The 18,058-nt window shown below is 33.1% G+C and overlaps 1 protein-coding gene and 2 long non-coding RNA genes across 8 annotated transcripts; 1 reads left to right on the top strand and 2 right to left on the bottom strand.

Annotated features, from left to right (window-relative positions):
- Positions 1-1,848: 1,848 nt before the first annotated feature.
- LOC121123470 (uncharacterized) lies at positions 1,849-4,646 on the bottom strand. Of its 4 annotated transcripts, XR_011781527.1 has the most exons (5): positions 4,444-4,646; positions 4,092-4,385; positions 3,942-4,036; positions 3,842-3,888; positions 1,849-3,151 (listed from the first exon to the last, which is right to left on the bottom strand). It is a non-coding gene; the product is annotated as an uncharacterized lncRNA (long non-coding RNA). The 4 variants fall into 4 exon arrangements; XR_005866012.2 differs by having other exon boundaries at positions 1,849-3,888; positions 3,942-4,010; positions 4,062-4,385; positions 4,444-4,644; XR_005866013.2 differs by having other exon boundaries at positions 1,849-3,888; positions 3,942-4,001; positions 4,062-4,385; positions 4,444-4,643.
- An 8,236-nt stretch (positions 4,647-12,882) lies between these two features.
- LOC121123619 (uncharacterized) lies at positions 12,883-13,287 on the top strand. Its single transcript, XM_040718736.1, has one exon. The coding sequence runs from the start codon at positions 12,883-12,885 to the stop codon at positions 13,285-13,287; it is 405 nt and encodes a 134-aa protein (XP_040574670.1).
- A 1,188-nt stretch (positions 13,288-14,475) lies between these two features.
- Positions 14,476-17,070, bottom strand: LOC121123508 (uncharacterized). 3 transcript variants are annotated; one of them, XR_011781435.1, is made up of 2 exons: positions 16,171-17,070; positions 14,476-15,817 (listed from the first exon to the last, which is right to left on the bottom strand). It is a non-coding gene; the product is annotated as an uncharacterized lncRNA (long non-coding RNA). The 3 variants fall into 3 exon arrangements; XR_005866018.2 differs by having other exon boundaries at positions 16,192-17,070; XR_011781436.1 differs by having other exon boundaries at positions 16,233-17,070.
- Between the last annotated feature and the right edge of the window lie 988 nt (positions 17,071-18,058).

Raw genomic sequence — 18,058 nt, 5'->3', positions numbered from 1 at the left:
AATCAACGTTCCTATCGCATAATATAACTTAATAAACAAAAAGTAATTTAATGATTTTGTGAAAATAAATTAAAAATGTCTCGAGTCTTTTATGCTTAGCTTTAACCCAGTCTTAATTCTTCCAAATTTGGACTCGAGTGCAAATCACTAACTCTGGGAGTAGTGTTATTCTGATACCAATACTTATGTACGTTTTTGATCTTTAGACCCGTTGATCAGATAATATCAAATTTATATGTAGCATATTTTGTACCTTCTGATCATTTTTCTCTCAGTGAATAATAAAATCATAAGGAACTATAAGACTTTATTTTAACCACGTACCAGAATATGTAAATTTCCTAATAATTTAATTTAAGTAAAATCTTAGACGTTTTCAATCCCCAGACCTGCCTTTAAGACAATCACAATTTGTAGATAAAACGCATTATATTTGATATTATATATTTTGCTTGTTTGTAGGTGTAAACATAATTTAGGGAATGATTTGGTGTTACCTACACACCAGCGCATGTAACACTGCTTATGATCTCATATATATGTAAAATTATGTACGTTTTCGATCTACAGACCTCTCCATAATACATTCACTATTCCTCTATGTAACATATTTTGTTCGTCTTCGACTCTGTAAAGATGCAAATCAGCAATGACGAGAAGTCTGACATACTCACTAGATCATGTGATGCAACTTATCATTACACACCATATATTTTTAAACTTTTTCAAACTGAAGACCCGCCTATAAGACAATATCACTTTCTAGATTATTCATATTTTCTTCGTTTTCGTCTCTTTATAAATGCAAAATCATCACTGACAAATTTTGTCACATTTACTTAGTAAAACATGCAATAATGGTAATAATTTCATATTTTTGTAAAAGGTTGTCCATTTCCGATCTCAAGACACGTTTATAGGAAAGACTCAATTTCTAAATGAAGCATATTTGCTTAAATATTTTAGATTTTGTCGTTTTGAATGTGTGAGATCATAATTGACAGGAAGATTTGTCCTCTCCTACCTTTCAAAACAAGTAATGATGCTTATGATCTCATATATTTGTAAAATAATGGACGTTTTAGATCATAAACCCGTATATAAGACTATTACAATATCTTTATAAAGCATATTTTGTTCTTTTATGTCTTTGTGAAGATGCAAAATCATTAATGACGATAAGATAATGTCTTAACTACCTACCATAACATGTTAAGTTGATAATAATTTCATTGGTTTGTAAAATAATGTCCGTTTTTTATCTTTATATCGATCTATATGGCAATCCCAATATAATGATAAATATTTGTCACACCTACCTAACAAAACAAGTAATGCAGCTTAGGATCTCATATAATTTTAAAATAATTGATGTTTTCGATCTTGAAATCTCTCAATAAGACAATCACAATTTATAAATGAAGTTAATTTTTTCGATGTTCTTGATTTTAAAGATTTCTGGAAACACGATTTGTGGCCTTCCTACTCACCCAAACATGAATCCGTTCAACTACGGTACCTGGGGTTATATCGAAATTAGAACTTGTGCCATTGCCTATCCCAGCGTCGACATGATAAGTACCTCCGCCGCGGGGCAGTGGGTGGCCATGTCTGAGGGCCACGTCGTCAAGGTGTGAGTAGCCTTCAGCCCCAGTGTCGAGGCCATTGTGGTAGAAGATGGCGGCCATTTCGAGAAATAACTTTGTAATTATTGTTCTTTTAAATAATATATAGACCACTCTTACAATACTATGTTGTTCTTGATTAAGTCCATTTTTCGTATCCTACGCTAAAAGGTTGGGGTTTGATGTTGCACATTGTATATAAAAGAAAACCAAAAACAAGAAATAATATGGAAATATCGGGAAATATCTAATTAACCTCAATGACAACGTAGAGATAAATTATTGATTTTAAATTTGGGTTTGTAAGTACAATAGTTCATTACGTTTCTTGTCTTTGATAAATAAAGTTGTGTAAAATTATTAAAAAATAAAGTGTCTTATAAATTAAATTTAAAATCATGGATTGCTGATAATAGTGGTAAAAATATATGAATTTACGAAGATGATTCTAGATTTTTGGCATGCCGTCTTTGTAATTATGGAACAAAAGTGCATAAGATGTTCAAAGTAGAACAACACCGTAAAACCCAAATTCACGAAAGGAATTTGGAACTGTATACAAGTCATATAATTAATTCCAATTCTGAACATTCCAATTTTACTATAGATATAACCAAAATCTCAATATAACTCTTGCAATATTCCACTCCATATCGTTAATCATCCAAAATTTGTTAAGTTCATGGAAATTTACACTGGACAAATAATTCCCTCTCGCTTCTCCATCACAAGTCAATAGAGTCTCATAGTATAGAAGTGTTGACCAACATTTAAAAAAAAAAACTTGAGGGGAAGGATATATTTCTTGCATTGGACGAAACTACAGACACTCCACAGCAGTCCATGACTGCAGTATTGTTTGTTTCTTTAGATGGTCATTTTTTTGGGTTTGATTTAGTTTCTTCAAGATGTGATGCTAGGTACTTCATTTTTGTTACTTAATTTATAACTTTGTCATCCATTTATAATTGTGGAAAGTATTTAGATCTTAATATATATGCTTTGGAGAAGGACATATCACTGTTTTTGATGGATTAAAGGTCAGACCATTTGTTTTCCCCTATTCTAGAACCAAATCTATAACATCCTGCATCCCATTGACGAGGGTACTAAGATGTTTCCCACTTGTTTAGAAGGATATCATCTGCATAACTACATAATCTGCATTATTAATGATATCAACTCATATTATGTAACAAAAAGTGTCGCTGACTTAAGATTCGATTGATAAACAGCAGTTTCTTGATCCATACGATCAATTATCTCCATTCATTTGTTAAGAGCATTACTATTGTAGGAAAAAACACCAATGATCCACTTTTGGACGTTTTCATTTTATTTGACAAAGCATTCACACTTCATAAACATTGAGAGAGAATGAGAGACTCGAAGTCAGATTGAAAATTTGACTAAGCTTATCTAAGAAGCAGAGTAACGAGGATTTGTTTTGGAGTTATAAGTCTTAGTCCTTGTTGGACTTAGATTTGAATTGATGATACTCGTAGGAGTAATTTTTGTACTCACTCCTAAGTTGTTGTTTTTTGTAAAGTTTCATTCAATTTTTTTAATATAAATTACATTTTAAGTAAATCAATAAATATTAAAAATTTCATAAAATATATAACTTGGTGCATGATTCAGAATGATGTATTGGTTCCAGTTTATTTATATTCAACTCTCAATATGTATAAGAGAAAGATTGTATAAAAAACAGTTGTCAATTTCATGAGAGTTTCCTTGACATAACCATTAAGGGCCTTTGAAATTGTATTTCATGATGATTTGTCTACGGAATCATTTAATACATTTATGAACTTATTTTGGTTGGATATAATTTGCTATTCTCATCAAATCTTCAGACATATAACATGTGTCCAAAAAATCCTTCTGTTAGCTGGAGCAAGGACTTTTATAATTCTGTATGAATTAATTAGAAGGTTGACTAGGAAGTATCTAGAAGATCTCTAGGATTTATTGTGCGATAGAGGATCATGTTTCATAATTATTTATTTCGGCGACTCTGATAAGTAATTATCATCTTTGAAGACTGATTCTTGCATCCCGTACGAAAGAGTAGTAATTGTTTTTTCAAGTATTAATGACTATAACAATCCTAAGTTAAATTATTTAAGATATTATTTATATTAAAAAAATTGAATGAAACTTTTAAAAAAAACTTAGGAAAGAGCATATTTGTTTATCCACTCTATAAATACTTCTATTTCAGCCGTAGTCCCCCGCAGTCTTCGTTACTAAATCTAATCTAAAAGAACATGTATCAAAATGGAAAAATTCATCAAACACCTGATTTAATACTTATGTTATGACAAGAAAAGATTGGCATGGATAAGGTGATATGAAACACCGTGGTCTCACCTAAGAAAACTTTTGTTAATATTTTAAAGATGCTCCTAAGTATAATTTAATAGAACTCACAAAAATATATAATTATTATTATATAGCTACATATCACCAGTTTTGGTTTTAAGTTTAGTCGGACGCCCTTCTCTCTATTTGAAAGAACTTAGTGAGACGGCTGGAAAGATCGAGGTGCCAGATTATATTGTCCGAAACAAGTTTATAAATTATCACCCATTAGAGATATCTCCGTTTCTAGCATCCCACGAAGAAGATTCTCGTGATGTCTTAGGATGATTAGCCGACCAATTGCACGATTTGCTTAAGTTCCTTAGAATTGCATAGTTGGCAATGTCCCATCCTAGGCATGGACTCTCTGAGTTTGTATGAGCTTGAAATTGACTGTCAAATAATAATTATAGTTAGTATTATATTAGTAAATTATATTCCAACTTTAAACCTCAAACTGTGAAGATCTCTTTATTCTATTCAATCCTCAAAGCCCGACAACTTCACAAATCCATTGGTCTCTTGTATTTACTATTTATCAACCATTAAAAAGGATGCTTTATATCGGAATGTCATGTTGATGAATAAATGGATATATAATCAAGTTTTGAAGAATTGTTATTGCTTGTTTACTTTTTTGTTTCTAATTTCTCAAAGCTGTAATACAACGGTAAAAATTCAAAACAAATATATCATTAAGAAGAAGTTACTATTCCATCTATTATTTATTTCCTAGGCAAATAAGTCGCGAGGTGAAAACGTCACAAGGAAAAACAATACAAGGCGAAAACGTCTCTAGGCAAAAACGTCACAAGGAGAAAAGTACAAGGCAAAACGTAAAAGGCAAAAAATTTCAAGGCGAATTCTCCTAGAACCTTCCAAAAATACGAGAGATGTATTTTCAATACCTGTCCAAAATGACAAAGCAGACCAAAAAACCTAATCTAAGGTTCCGAACTTAAATAATGTGCATGGGACCACTCAAATTGGTAATAGTGATTAACTAAACAAAGAGACAATTGCAACTCGGGCTAGCTCTAGGCTTCGGGATTTTTTAAATTGTTAGTATGAGAAGAAGATAACTCTTTTCCTACAGAAGATGAACTTCTAGATTTTGATGTTGTGGAAATGGCAATTATGAAGTTAGGTAAATCGGCATATGATTGTCCTAACATTACGTCAGAGATTGGCCCCGAAAAAACACTGATAGGAGTTACAAACCCCATAGAAATTGTGAAAAAGTTTAAAAATGAAGAACTGTCTTTAGAATATATTCAAAAAGATAGTAACAAAAGATTTATTATAGATATCGGCGGTTTAAAAAAAGAGCCTGGAGTTTCAACGCAATAAAATGTTGAAGATACAGACACTCAGATGTGCGGAAAGACTATCTCAGGACGACCTCAAGAATACTCTTGGCTTATTAACAGAAGAAATTAAAATGAAGGGCTATGGATCGCTCGGAGACGAATAAGAACAGTTTAGATAAGCATCCAGTACTTAAAGTGAATCCTTTTTCAAGTTGAACAGTTTAGTAGCTCATATTTTATATTATTTTCAAAAATCCATTGTCTTATTCTATTTTCTTTTTCTTTTTTTTCTAGATCCTATAATCTCCTTTAAAAAAAGTGTGCAAAAGATACATACCAAATGCAATGGGAATAATTTTAAAATTTTAAGGTATTTTTTGTTTACAAAGTATCTCAAATGGATATTTAGTAAAGTATATAATAATTGTGTTTTAATTTGTGTTCCTTCATTCCAACTGGCTATGACATAAAATAGCAGACATAACTATTTCTAATGTATTAATGGCATATTTAATTAAAAGCGTAGCTTTACATTTGTCAATAGTCCCTCCCGCCATCCCTTTTACTTAGTTGAAGTTACAGATATGAGCAGAAAGAGGATGATGTAAGAGAAGGAACACATGTCGTAGAAGGGTGAGATTCAGGGTGACCAAATTCTTATTGAAAAGTGTTTGTGTCTGTTTCTGAAATAGCTAGGGTAGAACGAGATTACAAATGTATAGCAACGCTTTTAATAAAATAGGACATTGTGGTGTTCTTTACTAAACTCGTCACACTGAAAGTGCATATGTAAAATAAGATAGAAGTAAGGTAAGGTACACATAATCAAGTAAATAAAAGAGTAAATTTATATTAAGGGGTAAAGCGGGTTGAGTGCGTAGATCCTACAGTTCCCTCCCCCCCAAACTACGAATGAACGAGGCTTGAGTTGGCTGATATGTCAGGTGGAAGTGCCCTCACCAAACCTGACACTCCATAAAGGGTTACCAATTCCTTGGATGGTTTCACAAGCTATCTATTAAGGCTCTCGTCTACTATTATAGGTTCTACAACAGGCATTCCTATTTGGACAAAATTTTGTAGTATGGTCTTCAGAAAGGGACGTAAGGGGGTAACATAGCATTTATTTGTGGGCACATAGGACGACCAAAAAGAGGTTGGGCAGGAGATTTCCCCCTGATAGGGGAGTTGAACGATATGTAAATCGTTGTTCCATTTTGAAGTTATCTCATGTTTGGAATAAAAATAATTGTTTACAGACAAGTTTATGTAACAAACATAAGCTAAGATTAAAACTTTTGCTCATTTTAATAATATTTTATATTGATTTTGTTTTGTAATTATATTGCACCATACAGGTTAAAAACCAATGCCACTACTTCATAAATCATTTAGGTTCCTTCCAAAAGTTCCAACGGGACCATTAGAAAAAGTGAATCGGAATTATGGGTCAGAATAGTTTTTTTATGGATTACTTGAGTTTAGAAATACCCAGAAGCTTGTCTAAAGATATGTCTTCATTTTTCCTCACTAACTCCTTCATAATTGGAACCGCCTTTTTAGCTAAACCATTCGATTGAGGATGATATGGAGGTGGTAAACTATGTTGAATCCCTCCTTTGTTTAACTTTGCACAGAAGGCTTCGTTGGCAAATTGAGGTTCATTATCAGAGTGTATTTTCAAGGGAACCCCAAATCTTGAAAACCATATTAACAATTGCGGAAGGGTAGCCGAAGTCATTGTCGATTTCATGAACGCTGCCTCCATCCATTTAGAACCTGCATCAATAAGAACTAGCATGTGCAATAAATTAATTTTTGCTTAGTCAATGTGAAGTCGTTCCCAGTCAGCTGCAGGTAGAAATGGGATGCATTCAGACGGTGGAGACTGTGAGTTTTCTGACAAGTTCGACAAGCAGCTACAAGTTCTTCAATCTCTCGATCAATATCGGGCCACCACGCTAAGCTTCGCTTTATTGACTTCATTTTAACCATACCCCGATGAAAAAAATGAAGTTCTTCCAAAAAAAAATCCTCAGAGTAGCAGATACGACCAACCTTATTCCCCAAAAGGGGAGTCCATTTCTCATAGATAAAAAGTTCCACTTTCTAAGAAAAGCAATCTCAGTATCTATCTACCTGTCATTTGATATGGATGCTTCAATGGCCAAAGAGAGAAAATTATCCTACCGTGTAGTATAAAGAAGCTCATCTTCCTTTATAATTGATGCATCGATAGCCATACACATCCACATATCCGCGGAATCATTCTCCAGAATAGGGTTATCTAGAGGACCACGTGAGAGAGAATCGGTATTTGAGTTATTTCAGCCTATAACATGCTCGATGGTGTAATTAAACATTGACAATCTAATGGTGTATTTTGAAATTCGTGCAGAAACCACGGCACGTAGCTCTTTATTCGATTGAAAATGTATTTCTTAGGTTGGTGATCTGTTCGAATGACAAAATGCCTGCCCATGAGGTAGGATTCAAATTTATTTACTCCATATACAATCCCTGTCGCCTCCTTGTCGATTTGAGAGTAATTTCGTTCCGCTTGAGACAGCTTTCTTGATACAACTGCAACGAGACGCTCGTCTTCTTTATCAACTTGTGATCGAATGGAACCCAAGCCCAGCGGTGACGCATCCTTAGCCAATATCAAGGGAAGATTTGGATAATAAAACATTAAACATGGAGAATGAGAAATATTATTTTTTATTGTTTTAAAGCAAATCTCTTCGTTTTTAGAACATGACAATTTTACTGACGCTTTCGTTAGCTCATAAAGAAGAGCAGCAGTAAAGAAATATTTTGATCCAACAAGACCAGACAATAACTCATCTGGATGTGATAAAGAATACAATTGCTTATTTATTACTGTAGAGATAATTTGAGTGTAATCTGCAAAAATTCTGACATTACCATACATGATTTAATACGATGATAGTAGGGGAGAAGCTCATTCTGATTGATCAACTTTTTCTAAAGTACCACGTTTTATCATTTCAGATAATTCATTTACAATTTTCTCTCGAAGAGCCAGAGGTACTGGTCGTGACCTGATGTACCTATGCCTAGCATCATCTTAGATATGGACTATAGCTTTAGCATGAGAAAGAGTTTTACTTTCAGAGTCCTCAAAAGAGCAAACTCAGCCATTAAAGAATTTGTCGAAATTTCTCGTAAAGTTGTGGACTTGCAATGAGAACGAGAAGTACAATTATTAACGGACACTAACCCGAGGTTGATGCAAGAATTAAAACCTAGAATTGGTTGTCCAGCGTCTGTTACTAAAAATTGAAACCTGTCTAAAGAATATCCATTATACTTAACATGAAGGGTTACCGATCCTTTTGTAGGGACTACTCCGTCTCCAAAAACTTTAATAGATCCAGCATTCCTATGATCCACAGAGAGGAACAAATTAACCCCCCAAAAAAAAAAAAAAAAACTCCGATTAAGCAATGTATAAGTCTACATCAACTTTTATACTTAAAATGCCTTTTAAAGCCGGATCTTTTTACAAAAGGGAATTTGGAAGCATAACAAGTGCCCATAATTAATTTTAATTAACAAATTATTGGGGCTTAACCCCTCCCCCCGTTTGTGATGATGACCCTGTCTAGTAGATTAATAATTATCTTTCATACTATCTTAACACAAATGATTTGTTGATGTTGTTGTCTGTGTGATATTGGGACAACATACAATCCATTGGTTAAAATTAGTATTGGATTCGAGTTATGACTATCGAGTTCGAGTAATTTAATATTGAAGCCGTTCGTTTTCAAGTAAGGGCATCAGACAGAGCGAAAAAAAATTACATTAGATTTATACAACCTAATTTTAACAATTGAAGCAGTTTGAGTACGTCAAGAAGACAGTCAACTTATTTTATATTAATAGTCGTAGACTTGATATTCCTCATCTGGCCAGTACGTTGCAAGCTATATCTAACAAAATAAAGCCAGCAAGTAGGAATTGAAGTTTAACTTATTTATATGATGAAAACCTTATATGTAACAATTCATTATTTCAAATTCACAATATAGTCTTTTAAATGTAAAGCAAATTATTTCTTTAGCATAATTATTATTTTTGATGAAGTAAGTTTTTTTTTGAAGACTACATAATTTTAATATTAATCCAGAATCTATACTTATTACATTTTAATCCATAAAAGAGGTTTATATTTTAATTCAATAATTGTTTATAAATATTTGTATTTTCTTCAATATTTATAATAAAATTATAATAACATTTAAAAAAAACAATTTTTGTCTAAAAAAGAGTAAGTGTCACAAAAATGACCAAATTTACTTATTCTTGTGTGTAAAGTTTCCACATCATATGAATTTCTACTGAAGGATTTGCTTATACCTCAACCAGTTTTAATGACTTTTTTTAACAGGACATCTGAATGAAGAATTTTATAGATAACTAGTGTAATGGTCAGGGCTGGATCAATGGTATAGGCTAATATAGGCTCCAGCTTAGAGTCTTTCAACAATTAGAGGGCTCCATTTAAGCACTATTAGGGATTCCCAAAGCATAAAATAGGACGTTGATCCGTTTTCTAGTAAGGCGAAGCAAGAATCCAGAACTCATTCGTCAATCGCCGATTGTAGGTCATTATACCTTTCAGACTCCTCCATGATACAATACAAATTGAATTGCGCTTGGTGACGCCGGAACCATGATTTGGGCTTCCTCGGCCAGAACAGAAAAATCTTATATTGCCCTACTACTTGAGAGACTTCAGGACTTGGCTTACATTTACTCATGTCGGGGTCACCAGTTTAGAGTTTACAGAATTAAACGAGGGAATTGAAGGCTAGTACTTCTTTATTTGAGTATCCAAATGAAACTGAGAGGTACAATGTCTCAAAGGAGACCAACTTGTGTAGCTGAACACTACATATATATTGTATAAAACCACATCAATTAATTAATAATGTATGTAAAAAGGAATATCAACCGCCAATGCTTCCTCATAATTCGACAAATAATCTCCATATGTCTAATTGAAGTTATGAAAGTACACATATATATTTTAAATATTATCTATGTCAAAACTCAATGCCATGAAGTGTATATAGGAATTATTTGGTTCTTTGAGATAATATAAGGAATATCTTACAGAAACTATTATTGTTTATTATGTCCCTTGACTATTTTATATGCAAACTGTCATCCATATATTAAACATAATCTAATTTTAAATATTAAAACCATAGTAAGTATTGACTCAAAGGGGACTCAGGTTATGAGCTGAAAAGAGGTCATTCATGGATTCAAAGGTTAAGAGGTCAAATCAAAACTGAAAAAATTTAATATGAAATTAAATAGGTATGTATATTACTGTTTTTATTGATTTTTATGGGTAAGTAACTTATATATTACCCCTCAATTATTTTGATATATTTAAAACAATAATGATAGGGACTTTGAATTGTAATTTTTTATATTTGGTAGAATTCATTGTTTTTGCATGGTTTGAATTTAATTCCAGTTCAAAAATTGTCCATTGTAAAGACAAAAATGATTAAAATTTCACCATTTTAAAATCATATCAATTTTTAATAACTTTTAACTAATGAAGGATTCAAGATTGGAATATGAAATTAAGGATTTGAGTTATAAATGTATAAGTATGTTATGTCAACTCTTTGCCGGGTCGAAAAGCAACCCCAAATGTATATTATCTACGTCTAGTAGATAAGTATAATAGTATATGAACGAACTCATAGATCCTTTTTTTCTGATTTTTGCAAAAAAATAAAAAAAATAAACCACAAAGAAGTCTTAGCGACTCTAGAGAAAGAGAAGGTCGACATTCAATTATAATACTCAGAGATATAATGGAAGTACTGACTTCCGTGTATGAATAAATCCGAAATGTTGTAGAGTCTCAACTTTACACAAATAAAGTTACAGAGAAGAGAAAGATGTGATGGGCAGTGGTTGTGGTATAACCTTCAGTGCAACAACAACTTGTCCACAACATAATTATGGACTACATCAAATCGATACTTGCAGTTAGAGAACGCCAGGTGAAAATATAAGCATAGTAACTGAGTTAATGGAACATCTCAATGAGGCAATTAAGATTGTTGAGGATCAAAACTCAGGTGAAATGGCTTTCAGGAATAGGACACATAAGCAATATGAAGAATTTAAGTGCTACTTTTATACCTTAAAGAATACATACTTTGGATTTGAAGGAAATTCTGTTGAGCAACATTTGTGCATAACATTCTTGAATGTATTATCGCATTCAATCGTGGCACAAGACTGTTACAGCCTCATGATGAAACAAAAATAAGCATCCAAAGATGAATCAGGTAAGAAATTAATTAATATGGACGTCAAGACGCGGAAAAAGTAATATTCTAGTAAACCAATTAGGAAAAGCAAGAATCAATTTGAGAAGTTCAAACAAATAAATTGATAATATGTTAAGAGTACAGGCCAGAAAAAATAAACTTTTGAATGAGAATTTGTATAGTTAAGTATAGAGTATATGATATAATTTTAAAAATGTTATATTTCAAGATTCCTCCAAAATTGGACGAACAGAACAAATGGAGATATTCGTCGATACTTCTTTTTTCTTCTACCATCTCAAAAGTTACTTAAGTAACAATATAATTCACTAAACATGGGTTTCGTTCAAGGAGTTAATCCATTTTGTTCCTCCAATTTACACAAAAAGTATCTTTATTTGCCTCCTTACTCAAACGGCATAGCGATCAGGAAACATTCTTTTACGTCCAGATCTTCTTACGATTAGTATATCAGTTACAGATTTATATAATTTAGAATCTGGCATACTAATTTCATAGCTTTCATTCACAGATTACAAAAACTATGGATTGAAACTTAAACCTCATCATCCGTAAGGCCAAATCCCAATTATTCCTCATTAAACAGAACATCTCTACCGTTAACAATTTTAACCTTTTTTTATCACAAACACGATCTCATTACCATATCCGAACATAATCATTATATGGCAATTAGGAAGATTCTTCAAATGAATTTAAAACGTATTCAGCTCCATTGTCAGGACTTAAGTCAAGATCTTAAAGATCTTGCTAGTTTCCTTTTCAACCAAATTATTCAGTTGCACAAAGTTTTCAATGACGTCACTGATCACATAAATCCTCACATACCTACACTTGCCATCGATAAACAAGAATGTTAAATCATGGACGTCTCTAAGCTTCTGGACTGCACTCATCAGAAGAAAAGACGCACGCCGGCTCCATAAAGTGGCTGGATGTTTTGCCGCGTATTATTAAAATTATTCCCTGTTTAGAAGAAGGAGTACTTAGTTTTGGTGTGACGACGTTATTGTTTTCAATAAATTATATAGTGATTTTTAATTATTTAATTGTTTCTTCTTAGAAAAGAATAGGATAGAAATGCTGTACCCCAGGATGTAGACAGGGGTATGACGGTCCCCCAAGAACCTTTCCTTCTCATCATAACCCCCAAGGCCAACTCGAGCTTCCACTAGTAGTCAAAGACTCAAACTTGAACACCAACGTCAAGAAGCCTTGGAGTCTGAAATGTCCAATGAGGAAGAAGTGCACACGTCAACTGATATATTTGATAAGTTATCACGGGAGACATGGCCATCAGGATTTCTTCTTATAAAAGCACCCAAATTGCCACTCGTAAAACTTGAAGCTACTGAGGACAAGGGCCAAGAAATCAAAGGAAGTTTGGAAGTCGAGGACAACCTCACCTTCAAAGTTTTCCTACGACATCAGAGGATCAGCAAAACTTCAGTCTCTCACTGTCTTGAATTAAAATCGAATAAGATCCATTCCGTGACTGAAGCTATCAATATTGCTGCATATCTTGGATCAAAGGAGCAATTGACTCAATATGACACGTGTAAAGTCATTATGAGCTTGTTGTATAGATTGAAAGAATCCCAAGACTTGGAGACACCCCAAACATCAAAGTGAGAATCCAAAAGCGAGGTGGTACAGTGCAGGCCTTCTTTCTGTTTGTGTTTTGTAGCAAAATATGAGTACTGCCCTCTACGACCAAATTTGTAGATCAAATACTCTCACAACTCTATGTGCCCAGTATCTTAGTGCCCTTTAAAGTGCTGTAACTGTGGAAGCAGGTTTGCCAGTTTCAACCTTACAATATTTAAGTACCATAATGAAGGACCTGCAAAAAAGAGAACGAAATGTGACTCTCAAAATTTATGAGGTCTACTCTGCTCAAAGAGTGGAGTTTGTGAGAGGCAAGTTTCTAGGTACTAAGAACAATCAAACCACTAAAACTGTCCTCACCTTTATGATAAAGTCTGATGGTGGAAAATACATGGATGTTGTAACTCTTATCCCCGTGGCAAATTTGAATGACGAATTCATCTTTAGCAATATATAGTTATCAAGCAAGTACTATACCAAATTGGATTTATTGTTGTCGTTTTACCTATCGATAACCACCCAGGCAACATGAACTTTTACTCGCAGCTTCTTTGTGCTGGTCATCTGCAAACATCCATAATTCATCCTCACAATAATTATCTCAAGGTGCATCTCCTCTTCGATTCCGTGCACAATTTCAAAAATACCTATAACTGTTTTCAGTGGCAAGAATACTTCAAAATCCCCCTGAACTCTCTAGATGCCAAAACGTTTTTACGTCCCAATTTTGTTCATATTAAAGAGATCTATCACAAGGAATCCACGTATAAAATAAGACAAGCTCATAAACTTACTCTCCAGTCTCTTCATCCGACAGTAATGGAAAAGACGAACGTGCAGTTAGCTGATTCTATTTTTCATGAATCAAACATGGGATCCCTTAAGTTTTACTCCAAGTTCATGACCACAGTTGAGTTTCTTGAATTTGTACGGACCATGTGGAATGTCTTCAATGTAAAGACACCAACAGTTGGGCTGAAGAAAAATGACAATATTAGAAAACCCATCATAAAAGAAAATCGTGCTGTTTTGTCCTTCCTCAAAGAGTTTGCCGACTTACTCACTGTTTGGGAAGATAGTGGTCAAAGAGGACTTACGAAAGACACTTTTTTGGCAACTAAGCATACTTGTTTCGCTGCAGCAGTTCTTGCTGTGTACTTGTTAGATAGTGACAATAAGGAATTCGACTATATATTGCTCGCCATGCAACAATTTAAAACTAAATCATTTTATTAATAAACAAAACTATTCGAGTAGAGAAAAGTAAATAAAAATCAATACATTTTCTTAATAGGAGTCCAATGTAAACGATGCAATTACATTTCAAGACCCAAAAATGCAATGAAAAGATAGGTTTGGATTTAAATCCAACATGACACATTTAATGAAAATTGTTAGTTCTGAAACAATTTTAAAACTATAATTGTTGTCCAAAATAGGTGAAGAAAGAGGAGAGGAAGATTGATTGCGTTGTCTCAGGGAGCCAACGTTAAGGTGAGGACTCTTGCTGGTACCTTTTATTCAAGCCGCAGATGTAGGAGTTGAGTGGTTCTACAATCAGAGCTTTATCTGTGAGTTGACACACCCTTCGCCCCCTCCTGGATGAAGACGAACAGGACTTGCACAATGACAGTTACTTAGTTTTTACTATGAGACGCAAGTCCTCGGTATCCTACGCAAGCCACCTGTCGTCCATATGACACCTTAGCTTCCACAGAGATCTTCTCGCCCTTAAGGGACACAGCCTGTTTGAGCAACAAGAAGAGGCCCAAGGACTTAATGGAATGGAGCTTTTTAATACCCTCAAGAAGCACTGCTTCAGCTTTAACACGTAAAAATTGTAAAACCGGATCTGTTGTAGAGGCCCTGTGGACCAGTCCGAGTCATTGATCGGATCACTGATGGCGATTTTATAAAAAGGAGCAACAGTCATGTTTGATATGTTTTATTTTAAAATTGAATTAAATGCTCTCATTTTACACTAATGAATGCAAAAATGCATTACAAATGACATCAATTCATCCTAGAGCCTAATTAGTAATTATATAACTAAGGGAGAAGAAAAGGAAAATAATAATGAAATAATTAATAAGAAAGTAATCTGTAATGTTGTACTGATACCAAGTCCTCTCCAACACATAAGAGGGTAGCAACAATGTGTCTTAAGAGTGTCCTTATCATCCGAATCCGAGACGAGCTTAATTCATAATCCCTCTGAGCACAATAACTTCATAGTCTTCCATCTTTTAAAGAAATGTCTATTTCCATTAGACGAATGCATCATCCACCGCTGAGATGACCATGGCACAATTCACCCAAATTATTGATATATAAGTTATAGAACTGACATGGATAATAATAGATCCATAATTCCAAATGGGAATAATCCACAACAATCGATCACAATATCAACAAAAAAAGGATAATCTTTAGAGAAAAAATAATAATTATGAATAGGACGTCTTTTATATTTATATCGCGAACACGCAAAACCATTCTAGTCCTGTAGTAAAAGATGTCCTTGATTATTTTTAAGCAGTAAAAAATCACGGATCTGTAATGATGAGTCTATTTCGAAAGGATTCATAGGCTTGTGGCACGTTAATACTCGTGATTGAGCTTTGTAATACCCCATTTTTGGGGGATAACATAAATAATATTTATTGGAGATTACGTGTATTTCTACAAAATTTAAGTCGAATACAACCTACTTTTCCTAAAAGATTATGAAACGTTTATGAACGAGCGAGAAGTGGAACAAACAATAGCATTGAAGGGTTTCACAATGCATTACAAAGCTCAATCACAAGTATGCATTCAAATTTATGGAGAGTAATAAATTGTTTTTAAAAAAGAAGAGCTAATTGCCAATAAGAAAAAAGTGGATATTGAAATAGGGAATGTCACCTTTATAATTATTTTTCTTACAAAGACATAAGTGAAAGACTCCAACGACAAGCATCAATTACAATCCAATCGAAAAATTAAAATATGTGAGAAACATTGTCTATTCATCCCTCAGCTTAAGTACAAAAGAGGAAGAAGGAACACAAATAAATGGTGTCAGGAAAAATGGCAAGGAAAAAATTTTCAAGATTCTTTTAAACTTATATAATATCCATCATAAACAAACAGGACAGTGGTTCCAATGGAAGGAGTTCTAATCACTTAATTCTCTGTTATTAATTATTTTAATGTATTATGTTTATGAGTATTACCTGTGCATGTGCACGTGACTATATATTCTTTTTGCCTTTTTACTATTATGAGTGATGTCTCTCTTGTGTTCCTTCGTTCTGATATAACGTGTAATAAAGTGTAACTACGATCCTCATGATATATCTAACGTAATCATTCCAATCTCTTGTTCCTTGATACCGTGGGCGGTTGGCGACAACTCTGGATATTATACTAATTAAATATTCTTACCCAGGTGCGCGCAAATTAGTTGTAATCCACAATTATAATATCATTAGACATGATGGACTATTCATATTGGACTAGCCTCTTGGATTGACAGACAAGCATTTGCATAATACTTAGCGAGAGCAGCGATTTCCACCTCGTTATGATCCAAAAGGTTTCAGAAGACGAGATAATTAGCTGTGGAGTGACACACCAATAAGAGGATTCGGGCAGGTAGTCAAAGGTCGAGTCGTTGGAGAGTGCGAGGAAAACTGTAAAGCTCAGTACAGTTGGAGTAATCTGAAATTACTATAGAACGATGGTCTTCGTCTTTTCATAAACCTTCTTTCTTGACCAAAGAGAACGAAATAGGCTGCATTACCTAGTTATCTAAAGGACTCTAATTCTCGAAGTTGTTTATCTAGGACTGTGAATTCATACTTCTAATGTATCAAGCCAAGTATGAGAACCATAAAAAGTGACTTTCAACGAATTTTTAAGTGTATCTTTCTTGTATGATACAATAACATTTGAATATGTAACTACATTTGTAATAAATAATAATGGTCTTCAGTGATATTTATCAGAGAATATGAATATTAGAACTCTATAAATTCATTCATTTCAATTTAAAATGAGAATCCAGCCCCAACTTCATTAATTTGTAAAACAAATATTAATGTAAATTCCTTTGTCAATGTTTAATTCCATTAATTAATTTATTTATTGAATAAATGTAAATACATATTTTATGACGATGAAAATACTCTAAAAAAAATTATTCGACACTCATGTAATTATCTAATTTGGTTAATGTAGGTACTTATAGTGAGAGCCAACTCTATAGGGAGGTTTCAGGCTCTCAAAGATTTCAGGTGCCTTATATTTCTCAAACTATATTGTATTTTAAAAGTTTGACATTTGTGAAACTGTTGTGTCTATATAACTCAGGTTTACCTTTCAATTACAGAGAAATACAATCTTTTTTATTTCTTTTGATCATGGTGGGTATTATTTCAATTCTGTTGATCATAAATACTCTTATATTTTTTCAAAGGCCCTTAAAAAGGTCGTTTTATGAATAAAATATATATCAAAAAATTAGTAATTTCAATCGTTATTTTCGGCTTATGGATGTTTAAAAAATGTGTAACTTTCAAGTGATTTAGATCTATTCTATGGGAAAAAATCAATAAAAAAATAATAAAAGTTACATCGATCAATTTGTGATAAAATAAATATGTTTACTTAGGATTATCACAGCCTAAATATGATATATTATTTTTATGTTGAAACATATCAAACATAATACACATAAACAAGTAGATAAATGAAGCGACATACTTTTAATTTAGAAGTGTTTTTCATATGCTTAGATCAATCTTCATTA

This window comes from Lepeophtheirus salmonis, chromosome 8 (assembly GCF_016086655.4).
Source record: "Lepeophtheirus salmonis chromosome 8, UVic_Lsal_1.4, whole genome shotgun sequence".
In the NCBI taxonomy this organism is placed as follows: Eukaryota; Metazoa; Arthropoda; class Copepoda; order Siphonostomatoida; family Caligidae; genus Lepeophtheirus; species Lepeophtheirus salmonis.
Note: the sequence above shows the minus strand (reverse complement) of the source record. Positions and strands in the feature narration are given on the sequence as shown.